General features: G+C 36.2%; 1 protein-coding gene across 6 annotated transcripts in view; it reads left to right on the top strand.

Annotated features, from left to right (window-relative positions):
• The window catches only part of OSBPL9 (oxysterol binding protein like 9), a 203056-nt gene that overhangs the window by 93272 nt on the left and 87572 nt on the right, over nucleotides 1–22212 (top strand). For 5 of the 6 annotated variants that reach the window (XM_072974463.1, XM_006200473.4, XM_006200472.3 and 2 more), the window contains exons 2-3: nucleotides 3307–3357; nucleotides 21223–21301. In XM_072974463.1, coding sequence (XP_072830564.1) covers nucleotides 3307–3357; nucleotides 21223–21301 — 130 coding nt within the window. The remainder of the gene's footprint in view (nucleotides 1–3306; nucleotides 3358–21222; nucleotides 21302–22212) is intronic. The other variant, XM_015236147.3, reaches the window with a different exon arrangement.

Raw genomic sequence — 22212 nt, 5'->3', positions numbered from 1 at the left:
AAATGACAGTAAACCCAAGTTACCACTAGTCTACTTACAGGTGATTAATTTACAACAGTATCACAATGAAGTAAACCTTTTGCATAGGCTGTTCTAAATGGAAACTGCATTGATTAATCATTAAAAAGTACTGAACCTTTTTATTTCTAAGTTGTAAGATAGGGAGTTAGATCATCTCTATTGAAATGCTAAGGATAAACAAAAGATTCTTCTTCCTGTTCTAATTCACTGAAAGCTTACTAGGTAGGGAGAAGGGGAGGGGAAGTAGATACTAAGTCTTAAGAGTGTGTTGAGTGAGGAGTTTTTTATATTCATTAGAGGTGAGCATGGAGAGGTAGTGGCAAATTCTTGAAGATAGTTCTACTTTGAAATTTTAGTCACCCAGAAAAGGATGAAGTTGTACATTTCTGATAGGTGACATCCTGTGTGACCAACCACCATTTTGTGCTTGCATGTTAACTCTTCTGCCTTTTTTCTTTTTTTTGGAAACCCATAAATTCTGAAGTAAAATTAGACCTGATGAAGAATGAGGGTTTTTAAATTGCCTTTTTAGAAAGTATTTTTTCCCCTGATTGTAAAAGTAAAATATGTTTATTGCACATCATTAACTTTTCAAGTCCTTGAAAGTTTCTTAAGCCCTTTGGCATAGATCTTGAATTCTTGAACTACTTCCTTATTCTTGCTGATAATTTTGCTTTTCCTCAAGCACCAACATCTAAGAGAAGTTCTTTAAGAAAATCGTTTCTTAGGCAGTGTTTAAATTTACAACAACCTTTCCCCTGTCTTTCCATATTCACATGCTGTTATTTGAAGTGCTTTTCCTAGCTAACCTGGGAACCATTTTTAACAGTTTCTTTGCAAAAATTTGTTCTGGGTTCTAAACTCCAAAAATTTGAACAAGGAGCTTCTGGAGCATAGCTGCATTCTAAATTAGAAGCTGTAGGATGAGTCTTAGAATTAGGACTAAGAGTTCAAACTCTATGGTTCTGGCTATTGTTCTTGCTGACTAGATTATTTTGTATGTTGTACAAATTTTCCCATCTTTAAATTTTTATAGTGCTCTTCGTGCTATTCATCTTTTCATGATCTTGTTATTTTGGGCCCTGACTTAGTCTTTTCCAAATAAAGAAAAACATCCTTGGGCAATTTTTGGTAGAAAAGTGAAGTTGAGTGATAATAATGGGTCATCACTGCAGTTTGGTGGGAGAAGCAGTAATATACAGCACAAACCACCTGAGTTTAACACATCTCCATGTTTTCCTTCCATTATTTTTTGTGAAATAATGTTTTTGGGCAGTATTTGAGAAACAAAACAAAAATAGAAAACATACATTAAGGTTCAGTGTGTATTAACGCTCTTTAAGTAATTTGCAGAACTTAGGCTATTACATGCCAGTAACAGTTCAGAAGACAGGGGCAGCCTCTGAGGCACTGCTGCAAGGCTCTATCACGTGACTTCTCACTGTTCTTCCTGGACCCTTCAGGACCTGGTCCTCATATCTCCTCTTCAGCCTCACCTCTCCACCTTCCTCTGCTGTCTGCTGGGGGCTCTCCGTGTACTCTGATGTTGTTCCCATGGCTTGGAATGCCCTCTTCCTACCTTCCCTCTTTTACCAGTCTTTTTTTTTTTTTTTTCCCGAGTCTCAGATTGAAGCTTGCAACCTGGTCACTTCATTATCACCTTTCCTAATCTTTTTCCATGTCAGGGAGCCTTCTGTAGTTCGCAGCACTTTGTGTCTAAATGCATGTAACATATTTTTGCTCTGTATTACAGTTGTTTACATGCTAGACTTATTTTTGGACATTTTTAAAGAATCTAGGCCAATTATTTTTGTAAGATATCCCACATTTTGGATTTGTGTGATTTGTTTTAATTACTTTCACTTATCTCTGAGTATTTTCTAATTAATAACCTCAATAGTGGTACCATCATTATTAGGACCTGTCTTGCCCTTTTTCTGTTTACTATAATCTTATTTTTAAAAGTGGAAGAGGATCAAGGATGAATTTATTGGTTGTTACCTTGTTTGAGTTGCATTCAAACTCTCATTGGGTATTTTCAAACCTAATTATTATTATCGTGTATTGCCTTGACACTTTCGAAGGGAAGATAAGTATAGGGTATGGTAAGAGGGCTATTATAACACTTAGGGAATGTTTTTGTTAACTGTGTTTTTGCCAACTATATTGTTAGTGAAGAACTTTTCAACCCTGCTTGATGTTGAGAATTTTTTTTTATAAAACGTGAGTCCTTCTTATATTTGTAAATAGAATTTAAAGAAGACTCTAAAGTACCTCAATGATCAACATGAATTTTTATAGCTCAGTACTTTTTTTTGTTTCTTTTTTTTTTTGAAGAGAGTTTACTCTGATTTATCATTGTGACATTGATAAACTTAGAATCAGTAAAAACAATGACATAGACTATGTTTAACCTTAGTTATTTAAAGTTTTATTTCATTTTATTACACATGACTAATTTAATTTTAGGAATATTTACTGAATGTCCACATGGGGCTTATTGTGCAGAACATAGCCTTTGCTTGGCTCAGTCTAATAGGGGAGACATAAAGGTAAGCAGTGTTTCATCAGTAAATATTTTTTGAGCACCTAATATATGCCAGACACTGTTCTGAAGAATAAGTCAGATACAATTTCTTCTCCTTATGGAATGTGCAGTCTTGTGGTGAGTCAGATAAGTAACCAGCTTTATAGCAGAAAGTGGTGCATGCCACCACAGGGGAACACCCAGGAGTCCTGGGATGGGAATCCAGATCGCATAGAGGTAGGGCACTTGATGAGTGACAGCAAGGCAGAAAATCAAGGTCAAGGATATTCCAAGCTGAGGAACATTGGATGAGAAATTTCAGAGGCAAAGATGTGACCCATTTGGAGAATAGCAAAGAGACAAAATTAAAGCAATGTTTCTCAAAATGTAGGCCTCTGTCTCCTTGAGTCAGAATCATCTGAGAGTGATTGTTAAACCCTCAGGTAATTTGTAGCCTTCCAAGTGATTCTCCATCTCACTAAATATGAGAAACATTGGGCTGGAGTTAAGGAGTATGAAGGAAGATATAGTATAATATATGCTACATTTAAGGTATGCGTAAAATTCTATGATTAGGTTTATTTGTATAGACTACAAAATATTTTCATTTTAAACCTGTTAATTCCTGTCCTTAAGAGATGGGAGGAGATTGGGAGAAGGGAGGAACGTTACTATAAATTTTGTCTCTTTATCCCTAGATGACTTTAAAAACAGTGTGTCAATCTTTTATTTATTGAATGTTTTTGTTTTTCTTTTAGTCCAAGGACAAAATGATGAGAGGCTCTCGCAGAGGATGTGTTAGACTCAGAGTAAGTATTTGTTCATTCACTTTTATGAAAACCAGTTTTGATAGAAAGAAGAAATACATGTTTTGACAGATTCATGGAAATCTAAATTTGGTTTAGCTTTCTTACTTAATTGTTGGGACAGGCAACTAAGACTCAGGGGAAAAAAAAAGATTTCTCCATGGTAACTCCAGAACCAGGACTAGAACTCAGTTCTTTTGGTCCATGATTTGATGTTGTATCCATGACTTACTACAGCTACTAATTTTTTTAACCTCTATTTTACATCCAGGGACAGGGACTGGAAATTAAATGAGTTCTAGTGTCGGTGATAGAGCAGACAGTAGAGAAAAACACCAAAAAGTCCACACTTTTGACCATTTTGTTCTTCCTGTTCAACACCATTTAATAATAATCTGTGTGGCAGTGATGTCCAGTAATATAACGTGAGCCACATATATAATTTAAAAATTTTGTAGTACATATAAAAAGTACAAAGAAGGTGGTAAAATTAATTTTAATAATACATTTTGTTTATGCCAGTATATCCAGAATATTATTTCAACATGTAATCAATAAAAAATTACTAATGAGATCTTTTACATTCTTTTTTTCATATGAAGTCTTTGAAATCTAGTGTATCTTTTGCATTTATGGGACATCTTGGTTCAGACTAGCTGCGCTTCAGGTGCCCAGAAGGCACATGTGGTTATGAGCTGGACAGTGCAGGCTATAGCTTTAAACTGCTTTTAATTGCTTGTTCAATTTCCACCATTGTCCAAATACCTAAAGGCAAGAAAGAATGCAGGTTGGGGATATAGTTCTAGTACTCCATTGTATCTAAAGAAGGGCCTATCTCTGTCATAACTAGATCAGTCGCTTCTGGTGGCCTTTTCTTCGTCAGTCTCCTGTTGCTTTCTTTCTACCATCTTTTTTCTGTACCCTTACTTTTGAAGATGTGAATATATTTGATAAACATATCATTGCCTTTATTAGCAGTAATTAATTGTTAGAAGTGGGGAATAACTCTGAGAAAGAAATCAAATTCTAATGGAAAAATGTTGGCACCAAGAAAGGAGTAAGTATGGCGAGTTTGCAGGATGGAAGTGAGATAGGCTTGTTTTGAACAGATGGTGTATATGTAATAGCATAAAGATTTTTGAAAATTCAGCTGATTATAGTGTTTACTGTTTTTTTCCCTCCTTTGGTTTCTCTTTTGCCTCCTTGGTTTAATTACATTTCTAAGCACTTGTCACTGACCTCAGTCACCAACTCAGTCTGGTATTAACTGCTTTCTTGGCTTAAGATAGATTCAGTAGTGAGACTTTGACAGAGCTTTAGTGAGATAGCTCTTCAGTTGAATTCAATTTGGATTTGACCCACTGCTTCATTGTTACACTTAATGTGGTATGTTTTTCTCTTAAATATAGCTTAATTAATTATTAACCCTTATGACTACCATCCAGGTTAAGAAATAGAGTTTTGCCAGTTACCCTGGAACGCCTATGTGCCCCGTTCAAATTACACCCTAAACCCTGTCTCCTAAAGTAACCACCATTCTTTTATAGGAATCACTTTTTGGATTTGCAGTCCTAAATTCTATATTTCATCTTGCTTATTTTAAAAAACTTGACATCTTTTGTTTGCAGTTTATCTATCAAAGAATCCAGACCTTTGACCTCTAGGAGTTTATCCATAGTACAGATTTTACTAATTGCATATGGATACAATTCAGCATGTTCTTCTGTCTGCTTTCCCTGCAAATTGGATCCAGAGACTGGATCAGACGTAGGTTTGATCCCTTTGGCAAGACTGTAGGCAGTGTTGTGTTCTTTTATCAGGAGGCACATAATGTCTGGTTTTTGCTCTTTATTGATATTAGCAGCTGTTGATGTTCAGTACCTAGATCCATTTTGGGGTTGCAAAATTATGACATTTTCTCATTTTGTTTTAATTTTTATCAGAAATAGTTACATAAGGAGATACTTCCCTTCATTTATTATTTGGTTACCCAGTGGTACAGTTCAAATAGACAGGATAAATAAATACTTGATTATTTCCTTTTACCTACCCAATTTTCAAGGTAATGAATTGACTCAAAACAACGTATACACACACACACGCACACATACATACAGTTCTATAGATCGGACATCTCAGAAAGTTTCTCTCCTTAAGGTTGAAATCAAGGTATTGACCAGTGTGGGCTTTTATGTATGTATCTCCAAAAGAATTGAAAACAGAGACTTGAACAGATATTTGTATACCCATGTTCATAGAAGCATTATTCACAATAGCCTAGAGGTGGAGGTAGCCTAGTGTCCATTTAATGGATGAATGAATAAACAAAATGTGGTATACACATACAATGGAATACTATTTAGTTTTAAAAAGGAAGGAAATTTTGACCCATGCTATGACATGGATGAACTTTAAGGACATTATGCTGAGTAAAATAAACCAGTGACAAAAAGACAGATACTGTTTGATTCTACTTATATGAGGTACATGAGTTACCTAGAATAGTCAAATTCATGGAAATGGAAAGTAGAGTGGTGGTTTCCAGGGGCTGAGGAAAGGGGGATTGGGGATTTCTTGTTTTTGAGTACAGAGTTTCAATTTGGAAAGATGAAAAATTCTGGAGATGTATGGCTATAATGGTTGCAGATCAATGTGAATGTATTTAATGGTACTAAACTGAATGCGTAAAAATGTTTAAATGGTAAATTTTATGTTATGTGTATTTTGCTACAATTTTAAAAGCTCCACCATTTATTATCTTATAGTTCTATAGATCAGACATCTCAGAAAGTTTCTCTCCTTAAGGTTGAAATCAAGATATTGACCAGGGTTGGCTTTTACGTGGAGGCTCTGAGGAAGAATCCAAGAGAGAATCCACTTCTAAGCTCATTCAGGTTGTCGGCAGAATTCATTTCCTTGTGGTTGTAGGACTGCGGTTCTTGTTTTCTTGCTGGCTGTCAGTTTGAGATCTGCTCTCAACTTCTAGAGGCTGCACATACTCCTTGTCATGTGGCCCTCCACCTTCAAGTCCACATGGTGCATGGAATCCTTCTAGGGCTTCAGATCTCTCTGACTTGCCCTTTCTCCTACCAGATGCAGAAAACACTCTGCTTTTAAAAAGTCTCACATGATTGAATTAGATTATACCCACCAGATAGCTTCCCCTTTGCCATATACGCACTTCAGTGATAACTTATCCTGTAACATAATCACTGCAGTAACATCTCATCATATTCACAGTTTCCACCTACACTCACAGGGGAGGAGATAACACGGTCATGGGTCAGGGGGAGGGGGTGTTTAGGAATCAGTCTACCACGTAGCATGACAGAGAAGAACCAGACATACCTGTGTTTGAAGCTATTTTTTCCTTTTGCTTTGTTCACTGGAAGAGGGAAGTTATCTGTAAACTTCCTGAGCTTGAGTTTTCTTTTCTTTAAAGCGGGAATTATAATACCCTTGCAGAATTTTGTGAGGATTAGGCACTTGACACATAGATTGAAGCTATTAATTAGTAGTGCGTGTGTGTATGTGTGTGTGTGTGTGTTTTAAGAGGCTCCATGGTATTTTCAAAAAGCTGGACTGTCATTTGGCTTTCTATCTAAGAAATATCTGCAGAGTTGGTTTGCAATATAAGCTCCCAAGTCCCACTCTCCAGATAACACTGTTTTAGAATCTGGTCTGGAAGCTTTATTATAAAACAGATTCTCTAGGTGATTGTGTTGTACAGCCAAGTGTGGGATCACTGGTGTAGAATCAGAGAGTCCTGGGGCTGACTCTCACTCAGCTTCACCCCTTACTGACTGTGTGCCTTTGGGCAAATTTCTTAATCTGTGAAGATGATGTTATCTAACTTGCAGGGTTGTAAGGGTTAGCAATCATGTCTGTACAGAGTTGGGCACCTCCAGTAACTAACTGCTATGCATGATGGTGATGACGACAGTGGTGGTGCTGGTAACACACCATCATCTAGATTGCAAATGAGCTTGATAAGCTCTCATAGACCTGGGCCACCAATCTTCATCCATCCTGTCCTGGATTCCAACCACACTGTACTTCTCATATTTCCTCACTGTGTTTCTTCATTTCTCATTGCTTCTGATATATTTTTTTCATATGTCAGGAATGTTCTGGGCCCTTAAATGGTGAACTCATCTTTTAAGAGGCTTTCAAATGTTGCTTCTTCTGTGAAGCATTCTTGATCCACATCTTTTTAACAGATTTGGTCCTCCTCCATTTTTCACTAATAGCCATGAAGGTACTTATTACATGATGTTACACATTGAGCTGTCTGTTTTCCCCACCCGTTAGTGAGTTCCCATCCACTGTCACAGGTACTTGGTATGTTGTAAGAAGGTACTCAAAAAACGCTTATTGTTGGTTGTATGGGTTTATAAAAATAATGAATGAATGTTGGGGAATTTGCCTTTACTATAGTTTACATACAAAAGAAGTATGAAAGTTATGTTAAACACAACATAAGCCAATCATACATGAATTTTTTTCCCAATTTTTTTGTTTTTCTTTTTTAATTTTATTTTTATTTATTTAATTTTTGGTGAGGGGGTGGTAGTTAGGTTTACTTTTTATTTTTAGAGGAGGTACTGGGGATTGAACCCAGGACCTTGTGTATGCTAAGTGGGCACTCTACAACTTCCCCATGTTTTCTTAAAAAAAAAAAAAAGCAAAATACCCATGTGGTTTTAGGCTACATGAAAGGAGAATAGGGAAAGGAACCAGTAGTTATTGAGGAAGCTCTTTGGATCAGTCACTGTGCTGGGTGATTTTCATAGACATTCCCATGATAATCCTCTCAGGTCAGCAGTGTTATTTCATTTTACAAATGAGACAGACTGAAACTACTTTTAGTAACTTAACCAAAGTCATACAGTTAAGTACATGGTGAATCTGGGATTGAATTTGGGCCTGTTTCATTCCAAAACTCTGTTCAGTCCTTAATGTTACTAGGCTTCTGTTCTTCTCCACTGGAAGAGTCTAATGCAGAAGCTCCAATTTGATGCAAGGAAGTATAAAACCAGTGAAGGAAAACGAAAGACTGAAAAATCATACTTTCTTTGTGTTAGTGGCAAAGTGTGGCCACTAGATGGTGCCCTTGCCTTGAGGGAAAAGTAAAATGTTGGTTGAGTCCTGGGAGCTAATCCCCACTCCGAAACTCAACCAACAGCAAAAAATTGACATCTCCGGATAAAATCTGAAAAAGTAATAGCGTTAAAGAGGCAGTGTAGGGTAGAGACAAGAACAGGCCAAGAATGAGATGAAATTGAAGTACAAATTCTGCCACTTAGCTTTGTGACTTAAGGGAACTCATCTATTCAGTTCTGAGTCCTATTTCCTTTAGCTCTGGAATGGGCATCATGTCATTTCCTCATATAATTATGAATATCAAATTAGCTGACTCATTAAAAAGTATCCAAACACAGTGTTTGGGACTTAGGTTCTTAATGAACAGTAGTTACTATTGTAATTGATAATTACCATTGATAAGATGAATTTCAGATTCTGAAGAATTCTACATGGCCTTGGGAATCACCAAAGTTAGCACTAAATGTACTGTGAGTTTTCAAAAACTATTAATCCATATGTGACTTAAAGTAACTCTTTTTTACCCACTCCAGTGAAACTGTGTACTCCATTTATCAGTTGTGCTGGTGGTCAGAATTGACTGATTCCCTGAGGGATGTGTCATCTGTATTCTTGTCTTTTAGCCTATTTCAAGAGAGGTCAGCAGTGACAGATTATTAATAGTCTTAGCACTGACTTCTAATGCCTTATTTCAGTGATTCTGTCTTATTTTTTCATGTTAACATCTCTGGCTTTGGGATGCATTTTATAATCACTGATATCTTAGAATGTTTTTAGGTTAATGTATAACCTTAAGAATGTCCTTTTCCCTCATCCCCTTAGACTAATCTGCATCCTATCTGCATCCTTTTGTCAATTATCTTGTCATTTCATTTTGAAAAATTACTGTATTGATTTTTGCCTTCTTTGTTAATTCAGTAGCTATTTTGCAAGCAATCATCTCTTCTCTATGAATTTGACACTGAAAATGTCCTCTCTTGGGCAAGTGTAAACATCTGTTTAATCTCTGTGATTAGTACATAGATGTCATTAATGCTGTATTTTCTGACCATTTATAATATTTTATGATTATAAATTTAAAAAGAAAGTGATAAAAAAAAGATATTCCAGGAAATTGTTAACCAAAGAAAGCAAGGAAGTAGTATTAATATCAAACATAATAGACTTTAAGAAAAAAATTAGAGTTGTATGGGAAAAGAGAATACCAAAAACCAGTATTGCATACATGATATTCTTTAACAGTGAAATAAATTAGAAATCCCATAACAAAGCCACTTGCCACCTCACATACATGCTTCTAAATAATTCATTGGTAAAAGTAGAAATCATAATGGAAATTATGAAATATTTAAAGCTGAATGATAATGGGGGGCCATATGTTAAAAATGCATCTAAGGTAGTCTGTGATTTATAATCTTAAATGAATATATTATAATACAGATTGGAAATTAATGAGCTAATTAAGCATTACATTAAAAAAATTAGAAAAAGAAAAAAGCAATGATAAAGAAAGTGGAAAGAAGAAAATAGCAAAGGAAATTTTTAGGCCAGAGTCTTCTTGAACAAAATATGGCAAACCATACCTATTAATGTCTAAATAAAAAAGTATTATGACCAAACAGAGTTTATTCTGAGAATACTAGGATACTAATTTTATAATTAATTTAAAATAATTTACTATATTAACAGATTAAAAAAGGAAAACTGCATGGCCATCTAATAAATGCAGAAGATGGAGTGAATAAAATTAAAAATGCATTCAAGATTAAGCAAGCTGGGAATAGAAGAGAATATTCTTAACCTGGGAAGGAGTATTTGCGAAAATGCTACAGTGTACTTAATAGTGACATAATAGAAGCATTCTATTTAGAATCAGTAGCAAGACAGAGGCGTTGGCTTTTGCTGCTTTTTTTTTTTTCAATTGAAGTATAGTTGATTTACAATATTATATTAGTTTCAGGTGTATAGCATAGTGATTCAGTATTTTTGCAGGTTATACTCCCTTATAGGTCGTTTCAAAATGATGACTATAATTCCCTGTGTTATACAGTATATCTTTATTGCTTATCTATTTTATACATAGTAGTTTGTATCTGTTAATCTCATGCCCCTAATTTATCCCTCCTTCTCCCCTTTGGTAACCTCAAGTTTGTTTTCTGTATCTGTGAGTTTGTTTCTGTTTTGCATATACATTTATTTGTATAATTTTTTTAGGTTCCACATATAAGTGATATCATGTAGTATTTGTCTTTCACTGTTTGACTTATTTCACTAAGCATAATATTCTTTAGGTCCATCCACATTGCTGCAAATGACAGTATTTCATTCTTTCTATGACTGAATAATATTCCATTGTATATGTACCTCATCTTCTTAATCCAGTTGTTAGTTGACAGGCACTTGGGTTGTGTCCAGTTGGGATGCATATATCTTTTTGATTTTTCTGGACACATACCCAGGAGTGGAATTGCTGGGTCATATGATAGTTCTATTTTTACTTTTCTGGGAAACGTCCGTACTGTATCAATTTACATTCCAATCAACAGTGTACAGTGGTTCCCTTTCCTCCACATCCTCTCAAACATTTGTTATTTGTAGACTTTTTTGGTGATAGCCATTCTAATAGATACAAGGTGATATCTCATTGTGGTTTATATTTCCATTTCTCTGTGTCAATTTCTCTCTCAAAAATGCAATGTTGAGCATTTTTCATGTGCCTGTTAGCCATCTGTATGTCTTCTTCGGGAAAATATCTATTCTGGTCCTCTTTGATTGGGTTCTTTTTTTGCTGTTGAGTTGTATGAGCTGTTTGTATATTTTGGATATTAACTCCTTGTTGGTTGCATCACTTGTAAATACTTGTTTTTTTCTTTTTTCTTTTTTTTTTCGAGATTACGTTGGCAATTCGAGGTCTTTTGTGGTTCCACATGAATTTTAGGACTGTTTGTTCTAGTTCTATGAAAAGTGTCATGGGTATTTTCATATGGATTGCTACTCCTTTAAATATTGTACTCTACAGGTCCTAGTGAATGCTGTAAGACAAGAAAAGATACAAAAGATATAAGGCTTGGAAGGCAGAATCAAAATTAGTATCTAGAAATGATGTTTCTGTAACTATACTAGAGGTCCTGGCAAACATATAACAGAAGAATAAAAAGCAAAAGAATTCAAAGAAAAATGATTGGAAGCAAAGAATACACATTATTGGTATTTACAGAAGATATGATTGTCTATAGAAAAAAAATCCACAAAAATCTACAGAGAGACTATTTAAATGACTAACCTTCAGCAAAAATTTTGGATATGAAATCAGTATGTAGAAGACATATAGTAGTCCTCTATTCAACCCATAAACAATTAGAAAAAAGTTACTAATGTAAGAATTCTGTTTATAATAGTAACAAGAATTCTGTGTTACCTAAGAATATATTTTGCAAGATAAATGCATTCCTTTGACGCATAAAAACTATGAATATTATTGAAAGACTAAAGGAAGATCTGAGTATAGATAAACCTATCTCATCTTCCTGTCTATTAGACTCAGTGTCATATATATGTTCATTTCCTCTAAATTAATTTATAAACACATGTGATTCTAGTCAAAAATCACAATTAGGCTTAAGAAAGAAGTTGGCAATGTGATTCTAAAAGTCATATTAAATGGTAAAGGGGCAAGGAAATCTTGAAGAATAAAGAGTTGGGGAACTTGCCACTCCAGATGTTAAGACTTTAAAAAATGAAACTATGGTAATTAAAATCATGTGGTATTAGTAAAAGAGGAATTAAGTAGATCAGTGGCACAGAAGAGAAAGCTCAGAAATAGAACCACACGTCTATGAGAATTTAGTATATGACAGGTTACAAACCAGACACTATCACTCAATAAATGAAGCTGGATCAATTGGCTGCCCATGTGGAAAAAATAAAATTATTCCCTACCTCATGCTGTACACAAAAATTAATTCCAGAGGTATTAAAGATATACAATGACAATTTATACTTGTAAAATTGTATAGAAGACTGTCTTTATGATATCAGGGTAGAGAAGGATGTCTTAAAACACAAACTATGATAGAGAAGATGGTAGATTTGACAACGTTCAAATTTTAAAACCTTTGAATAAAACAATAACAATGACAGAAGACACCACAATCAAAGAGAAAGACAACCCTTGGATAGGAGAGAAGATAGTTACAATGCATACAACTGACAAAGGATTAATATCCAGACTATATAAAGAATTCCTACAAATCAAATAGGCAAAAAGGAAACCCAGAAGAACATGTACAAATCAGTAGAAAAGACAAAAGAATGCCCCAAAAGTGAATGTACAAAGGATACACTCAATTCATTTAAGAGGAAATAAGAATGGCAATAAATGTGAATAGATTGTTATTCTCAGTGATATCAGAGAACCTAAATTAAAACTTAAGTAAGAGTATTTTTATCAGATTGGTAAGGATTTTTAAGCTCTGATTATAACTAGTGTTGCCCAATAATCGGGGATATAGGAACTCTCACACAGTGCTGGCGGAGATGTAAATTGATACAACCCCTTGGGAGAACTGTTTTGTAGTATTTAGTACAGCTGAAGGTATGCCCAACTCTACATAAAAATGGAACTCTGGTCCATTTCAGAGTGTATACTTGACATTTTCTTGCAGATGTGTTACCAGGAGACATATACAGTTATGGTTGTTGCTACATTACTGAAATCAGAAAAATTAAAAATAAACTAAATGTTCTGCACAAGGGAATTGAGACATTGTGGTATACTTATATAAAGGAATACTATATGGCTGGTAAAATGTACATACATATTCTCAACACAGTATTTATGTTTATGTGTGTGTATATGTATGCACATATATATTCTTGACATGGGAAGTGTGTGCATATATTTACATATATACAACATGAACAAACCTCAAGACAATACTGAGTGAAAAAAAGGAAAGCAGATTGTTCACCAGTCTATTACTATCACGAGAAAATTCAGTAAATACTTGTGTAATCAATGAATGATGATAAAGCTGGTCCATGCAGCAATGTCTTTGGTGAGCAGGTGGGACCTTAAGCTTTCCTCTTCCTTCTACATTGTTGTCTCTTCTCTCTCACCTCTAAACTATGTGCTCCTGCAGGGCAGAGGTATATCTTATTCCTATTTATATCTCCTAGCTGTTACTGTTCCTAGGCCACAATAGGTATATAATCAGTATATTGAAGTAATTAGTGAATATTTCTTATTTAACTATGCCCTGTTAAGAATGAACTTTGGATCAGGAGTTGCAAGACCTGAATTCTCCTACCTTTTAGCTGTAGGACCTTGGGCAAATTTTTTACTACCTCTCTGAGTCTCAGTTTTCTAATTTCTAAAGAATGTGTAATACCTGTTCTGCCTAAATCTTGGAGATCATATTTAAATGTATTATATGAATGTAAGATATACTTCTCATGTCTCAGCAGTGAGGAAAAGTATGTGGAGTTACAGTGGGAGTAGCTGTGCTGTATATCTGTTGCACTGCCCACGTTCCTTTCAGGTGCTGAGTGAGCAGTTTACATCCCAGAGGAGTCATCATTCCTTTCTTTATTATCATTGGAGGCAGTTTACCAGTTTACTTTTCTCTTCTTGCAAAGGGAGATGACTGTCCCTAAAGTGACCAGCGTTCTGTTTTTCTCTAATGCACGAGAGCAAAACTGTCTTTCTGTCTTTGGTACCAGAACTATGCTTCATGTCTGAAGTACGTTTGTGTGTATAGAAGAAAGGAAGAGGTAAAATGAGGAATCTCATCTGATTTCACTAGACTCCAGCTCCCATTACTTTCTAGAATCTGGGTATAACCTAGAGCAGTAGATACCTTGGGAGCCTAAGTACTGGCAGAACCTGAAAGGTTACTCACCATATTTTCTGAAGAAAAATCATGGAAGTCACTTAAGATAAATATGTTTATTATGTTGGTACAATGGGTCATAAAAGCAGGGCTGAAATAAAAACTTTGATATATTGATGGGTTAGCATAACAGATACTATTCTATATGGATTAACAAAGGGAGTTTTGCTCTACCAGATGTAAAGATAAATAGTATAAGCCCACATGAGGGGAGAGGAAGGATGTTTGGTGGAAGAGAGCTTGGGGCAATTGGTAAATCTCAAGCTGCTCAGCCATAGAATTTGATGAAAGATGATAGGCATGGAGCAAATCACTGAGGGCCCTTGGGACAGGCCATGGCAGAGTGACCGTATCTCCTAAACCAGGACACTCTTGAGAATAAAGGGGGTTCTGTTCATTATTGTGCTAGATAACAGGAATAATCTGGAGCTGTTGCCAGTAAACCAGGTCATACAGTCACCTTATTTGAAGGTGAAGAAGAGTTATTGATATGGTTACATATCCTACAGGGAGTGGGAGGTTAAAATACATTTTAGATCAGAGGCTTGGACAAGTCTGAATAATAATCTTGAAGGAAATGAGAGAGGTGGGCCCATTGCTAGACAAGGATGTCTAGTTGAGGATTGTTGTTGTTGTTAGAGAGTATAAAGACTTGTAAAGTTGGGAAGGAGCCAACAGAGAGGGAGAGAAGTTGAGAATTGGTAGAGTAAGAGACCTGAGGAAAAGTGATAGGCACCTTTTCCATTATGACAACTGGAAAGGAAGCAAGAGTGGATATAGATTCCAGTGAATTTTCAGGGGGGAGGGTGTAGCAGATTTAGAGTTGCTAGCTGATGACTGCTTATGTTGTTGTTGGGGGTTCAAGGGAAGTAGAGAAGGTTTTAAATAGCTACGGAGGACAATGGAAGAGAGACCAATAAGAGGACAAAGATGCTCCCTGTTACCCCTATATTCAACATTATCTACCACTCTATTGGCAGTCTTAAACCAGGCCATCCCAAGCCAATCAATAAAGTAAGAAAAATAACCATAAGGTATCAGGATTGGAGTGGAAGAAATGAAGCTGTTATTCGCAGCAACTTTAATTGAGCATACAGAAAATCCAAAAGAATCTACAGATATACTATTGGAATACAAGGTCACTATACAAAAATAAATTGTATTTCAATATATCAGCAACTAGTAGTTAGAAAATGAATTTTTAAAACTAGAGAACATTTACCATAACATCAAAAACATTAATTACTTAGAAATAAATATTACCAATAGATGGTCAAGACCTCTACTCAGAAAACTATAAACACTGAAGTTAAAAGAGACCTAAATAAGTGGCAAGCCCAGTTTGTTCCTAGTCAGTACAGTCAGTATTGTAATAAGTGTGTGTATGTTTACCTTGTTCAGCTGATTCTAAAATTTATAAAGGGCCAAGAAATACCAACTTTTGATTTTTGTCTTCTCAGTCAACAAAGAGACCCTAGTAGAAATGGCGGCTTATTCTCATCTGCCATTCTAGGGAGAACTGGCTATGACCATGGTGGTGATGTTGATTTATAATTTATAAAGACCAAGATTAAAACCCTGGAGGATTTACTCCACCTGATATCGAAACATAAAGGCTTCTAGAAGATAGCATAGGAAAATATTTTCATGGCATTGGGATCAGGAAAGACTTCTTAAAGAGGACACAGAAAACACAACCATAAAGTGTAAAACCAGTACATTTTACTATGTTAAAGTTAACTCTTCATGGAAAGACACCATTATGAGAGTACAAAGGCCTGCAACAGTGTGGGTGAAGATATTTGCCTAATTTATAATCGGTAAAGGATTCATGTCCAGGATAATTAAAAAGCTCCTACGAATAATTAGAAAATGATAGTCCAGTCTATTCAATGGGCAAGAAACTTCAACTGTTTCACAAGAGGATAGTCAAATGGCCACAAACTTGAAAAGATACTTAACTTTTTAGTTATCAGGGAAATGTAATTAAGACCACTGTAAGATACTAGTACTCACCTGCCAGAATGACTAAAGTAAAAAAGTGTTGCTGAAGATGTGGAGCAATTGAAATTTTCGTACACCACTGGTTGGAGTGAGAACTGTTTGACAATGCCTGTTAAAATTGGCATGTGCATACTATATAACCTAGCAAATTCACTCTAGATTGTATCTAATTAGAAATATATCCATATATATAACAAAAGATAAGAATGTCATAGCAGCATGATTCTAATAACCTAAAACTGGGAACAACATAAATCTCCATCTGCAATGAAATTGATAAACAAATTATAGATACTCATTCAAAGGAATACTATGTCTGGAAATAAAAATGAACAAACCATTGCTGTATGCAGCATCTTTGACGAAATTGACAAACATGTTGAGTGAAAGAAGTTAGACACACAAAAAAATGTATGGTATAAGTCCATTTGTGTAAAGTTCAAAGACACAAAATTAATTCTAATGTTAGAAGTAGGGATACTGTTTACTTTAGGAAGGAGGGCAAAGCTGATGATTAGGAAAAGATACAAGAGAAGCATCTCTTCATTGAGCGTCCAGTTATTATTTGTGTATATGTTACCTTTCAATATAAAGTTGTTTTAAAATGATACAGTATCTGTAAAATGCTTATCATAGTGCCTAGTTCATTGAAAATTTTCGGTAGTGTTAACTTTTTAAAAAATTTCATACCAGTTAGGATATTTTATATTTTATTTTTAAAATTTTTTTATTGAGTCATAGCCATTTTACAATGTTGTGTCAAATTCCAGTATAGAGCACAATTTTTCAGTTATACATGAACATACATATATTCATTGTCACACTTTTTTTGCTGTAAGCTACCACAAGATCTTGTATATATTTCCCTGTGCTATACAGTATAATCTTGTTTATCTATTCTACATATGCCTGTCAGTAGTGTTAACTTTTTACTGTGTTTTAGTTGTGTGATGACAAACTCTAGGGCCGTGCTGTCTGGTAGAACTTATTGCAATTATTAAAATGTCCTGTGTCTGTGCTGTCTGGTTCTATAGCCACTAGCCACTATTGAGCTATTGAGCATTGAGCATTGAAATATGACTGAGGAACTTATTTAAATTTTTACTTAATTTTAATTAATTATAATTAAAATTTAAATATCCACATGTGACTAATGCCTGTCATATTAGATAGTGCAGGTCCAGGGAATTGTGAGAATGAGTGAATGAAGGAGAATGGCAATGAAGTTTGAGTTGAACAAATCAAGAAACTGAGAGGCTAGAGTGTCTGATAAATTGTGAATCTATGCATTGAAGAATGCTCAGGGTAATTACAAGACTGAGTTGGAGTGGAGATTGTTAGGTAGGTTCTGAAGTCTTCAAAGAAGCATTTGTATAGAGAAAGGGGAAGGTGTAATGGATAAGAAAAGAGTGCTTTTTCCGATATACATTGTCAAAGGTACTTTGGTAGAAATGTTTCTGAAGCACAGCTTAGGTAATTAAGAGCTATTGTAGGAGAGACTTTTAAGAAAGAAGCGGTTGGAAGCAGCAGGAGTGCTTCAGAGCAGAGCTGTGTGACAAAACTAGAGAGGTGCAAAGTGGTCGTTGGAAACTTGTAAGAGCGAAGCTTGGTGCAGAGCTGGGGAAGGAAGCTAGTTTGCCAGAGTGGATGGAAGGTTAAGGTGTGGCCAATTTTTGAAAAGCTCCTCTGTGGAAGCAATGGGAAAGGAGGTGGTAGCTGAGGGGAGAGGTAGGGTTTTGCTTTCATTTAACAATTGGTGGGAAATTAAGCTTGAGGGAGGACATGAAAAAGTGAAATTGCTTGGTGTTTTTTTCAGTATGTGGAAAAAATACTGGGGCTGAGTACATACAGGATCTCTGTGAGGTGAGGAGGAAGTGGCTGGGTGATGATAGTGGAAAGGTTGATTGGGCCCAGATTTTGAACAGTCTTGAATGGCATTAGGAAGAAATGTTGACTTTATCTGAGTTCATGGAGAAAGTCACTCCCCAATTTACCTCACCTCCTTCCCCAACCCTCCAGCCCTAGGCAACCACTAATCTACTCTTGGTCTCTATGAATTTGCCTGTTTGGGGCATTTCATATAAATGGAAGCATACACGTGGTCCTTTTGAATAGCTTTTATTTAGTATATTTTCAGAGTGCATCCATGTAGAGATCAATTTTGCCTTGTATTATATACTCACCTCTTAACACATTTTATTACCTCCACTGGAGGCACTATTATTATATATTCCAAAGCTATATCTAGCATGTATTTTGTATTAGTTATGACTCAACGAATGTTTGATACATCATAAGTTGGTTAGCTCAATTAACCATCAGAAATTAAGTTAACCAGAATGAGTTGCTCCCACACATGCTTACCCACTGAAGTGTCTTCATTTGCTGTCGTGGAATAATTAGGTACCATGCTGATGGTTCTGGTTCTGCCATGAACTCTGTATGACCTTGGCTAAGTCATTACACTCTGGAGATGCTGTCCTTATCTGAAAATGGTGATAAACATCCCTACCCATTATGAAACAAAGGACTAACAAGTTGATGGGATTTGGATAGAGTTGGGGTTCATCCAGACAGCCTCTGCGAAGAAATAAATACAGGGGGAGGGTATAGCTCAGTGGTAGAGTGCATGCTTAGCATGCATGAGGTCTTGGGTTCAATCCGCAGTACTTCCTCTAAAATAAATAAATAAGAAAACGTCATAACCTCCACTCTAAAAAAATAAATAAAATAAAAATTAAAATAAATTATTAAAAAAGAAATAAATACATGTTTCCCGTCCTATCCAAAAGAAGAATTTCTTAATCAATTTTTTTGGAGGGAGGTGGTAATTAGGTTTATTTACTTATTTACTTATTTACTTATTTTTAATGGAAGTGCTGGGGATTGAACTGAAGACCTCATGCATGCCAGGCATGCGTGCTACCATTGAGCTATATCCTCCCCCAAGAAGAATGTTCTTATAAAACCTTTTGTAAGATGAAATGGGTAAAGTGAAGAAGCAATTACCTTAGGATGCAGCTTGCTAACAGATGCACAAAATAAATCAAAATAAAGCTTAGATGCCCACAGACAGTGCAAAGCTCTGACAGCTTGATGCTGAGAAGCTGAGTGCAGCTCCCGGAGAAGAAGCTTGGTGGCGCTACTCTCGCTGCTTGGGGTGCTCGCTGCCTCCATAACAGCTCAAGGCAAAACAAACGGCAAATGCCGTTTTCGCTTTTCGCCTATTTTCTGTAAATTTCTAGATTTCTTTCATTTAGTGAATATAGGTACATGTAGACTTATGGTGGGGTTACGTACCAATAAACCTATTGTAAATGGAGAATATTGTAAGTCGAAAATGTATTTAATGCACCTAAACTGCTGAACATCAGAGCTTAGCCTTGCCTACCTTAAATGTGCTCAAAACACTTACATGAGCCTACAGTTGGGCAAAATCATCTTATGCAAGGCCTATTTTATGATAAAGTGTTGAATAGCTCATGTAATGTATTGACTAGTGTACTGAAAGTGAGAAGCAGAATGGTGGTTTGGGTGCAGAAAGGTGGTCAGTGTATCTTTTTCACCCTCGTGATCGTGTGGCTGATGGGGAGCTGCTTGCTACCCAGCATTACGAGAGAGGATCAGTGCACATCACTGGTCTGAGAAAAGATCAGAATTCAAAATTCGAAGTATGGTTTCTGCTGAATGTCTATCATTTTCACACCATTGTAAAGTTGAAAAATCATAAGTCAAACCATCATAAGTTGGGAACTATCTGTACTAACGTAGGTCTTTTACAAAAGCAAAATGGCTTAAGCAAACTTGAAAAGCAGGGGATACCTGTAAATGTCTGGCTGCTACCCAGTGTTCCTCGGATAGAAGTAGCCTTTTGTCATGGGATTAGGTATATGGACCCTTAAGTCTTTTCAACCCCCATTTTCAAGGTCCTAGTTTTGTCTGTGGCATACTGCTTCTTTTGAACCTGAGGCATTTTACCTTTGCCATGTTCTCTAGCTTTTCTCTCTGGAATACTTAAGACACTTTATTTCTTAAGGACACTAACCAGTAGACTCCCTGTTCTGTGTAGCTTCATGTTGTTTCCCTAATTCCTGTTATCTTAATGCATTTCTTGTTGTTGAATACAAAAAAATAAGTTTAACACCCCCATCCACCTTCTTGAAACAAACAACTTACATGGGCCCACCCTATGCCCTCTTTTGAAGAATTGTTCATGCTTTTGTTTAAAAAACATACACTGAGTGTGTACTTAAGTGCCATTCATCAAAATAAATAAAATAGTCCTTGACTTCCAGGATCTTACAGTGGTTCAGTGGGAGGAGGCAGACATATAAACAGATAATCACAGCATAATGTGGAAAGTACCGTAGCAGAGCCATGGACAAGTGGTTTTGGGAGCACACCTGGAAGAAGCCACTGGGACAGTGTTTTGAAGTGTCACTTGGCATTTCTGCACTAACAGGTATCACACAGAAGCAGCCTGATGAAGAGCAGCTGCGTTCTTTGACCCTCAGAACAACTTGGTGACTCCCATTTTAAAGAGCAGTCTAAAGCTCAGAAAAGATCAGTGGCTGGTGCTTAAACACAGATTCTAGACTCAGCTTCTGTGTTTGTCCTCTCCCCGTCCCACCATAACCTTGCCTCTTAAGGAAGGATAGAAAGTACCCCTGCAGAGTACTACAATGCCCTGCCATCCTCTTTACTTTCGTTCTTCCTCCTGAAGCAAAATTACAGAATCTCAGATTCCCCTTTTCTGTGTCTAGCCTGCTTCCACTGTCGTCGGTGCATTGAGCATTCCAGGGCTGTAGCAGGAGTGAATATTGCTGATGTCATTGTTTGCCTTATTGGGATTTTGCTCTTTGTTTCACAGGGAGCTGTGATTGGTATAGACGATGAGGACGACAGCACCTTCACAATAACTGTTGATCAGAAAACCTTCCATTTCCAGGGTGAGCTGAAAAAAGAGATTCTTTCTCTTCACAGTCCCAACTGCTTTTTTTCTTCTCCTCTGGGTTGTGTGCTGGATGACTTGAGTGGTTTTGCAACTGATCCTGCATGAACGAGTGCACTGGAACATTCCGGATGAAGTGGTACTGCAGGTTAGGCAGGGATTTGTATCTGCAGTGGATACAGATCTATTTTAAACGACTGTGGATCTGGCTGCAATTGGAGATTAAAAATTTAAACCATAAAAATCATTGAAGGGAGAGAGTAATGGGCTGCTGCTGCTGCTGCTGGCTTGTGTTTACAGAAGGTTGCTGATCTTCTTTATCGAGGAGTATGGTTCTGCTTCTGCATGAAGAGTCTAAAGACTGATTGTGAAGGTTGCCGTGTTTGTCCGTGTAAAACTCAAAATGTAAATTAAATTGAAGCTAGTGGCAACCTTTGGCTTAAAGGTTTTGCTTTGCTTCAAGAACTGCAAGTTTGCATTCATTTCATCTGCATTTCTGTTTCTTGTCTGCCAGCCGTCATTTCTCTGCTGTTATCCTTTTTCTAGTTAATAACACCAAATGCCATCTGCCACTGCTATGTTTCGGCATTGCATGCTATGGTTCACCGGTAGAAAGGGTAAGGTCCTGGATAATCATTCTCATTTCATCTTGCTTTGAAAACTCTAAATCAGCAAATGAAAGTTGATTTTAATGATCCTGTCCTAATGTGCCTCTCATCTATTAGGAGTGTCTATTAGCTTTGTTACTAATGTTTTTGCTATTTTGCCTATCCAGAGTAACCTCTATTTTATGTTTAAAGCAGTCCAAGAAACTTAGGAATGAGAAGATTTGGAGATGATAGCACTTTCTCTGAACTATGAGTGACAGTGCACTGTGATTGATGCTAGATATACCAAGATTAAAAATAC

This window comes from Vicugna pacos, chromosome 13, assembly GCF_048564905.1.
Source record: "Vicugna pacos chromosome 13, VicPac4, whole genome shotgun sequence".
In the NCBI taxonomy this organism is placed as follows: domain Eukaryota; kingdom Metazoa; phylum Chordata; class Mammalia; order Artiodactyla; family Camelidae; genus Vicugna; species Vicugna pacos.
Note: the sequence above shows the minus strand (reverse complement) of the source record. Positions and strands in the feature narration are given on the sequence as shown.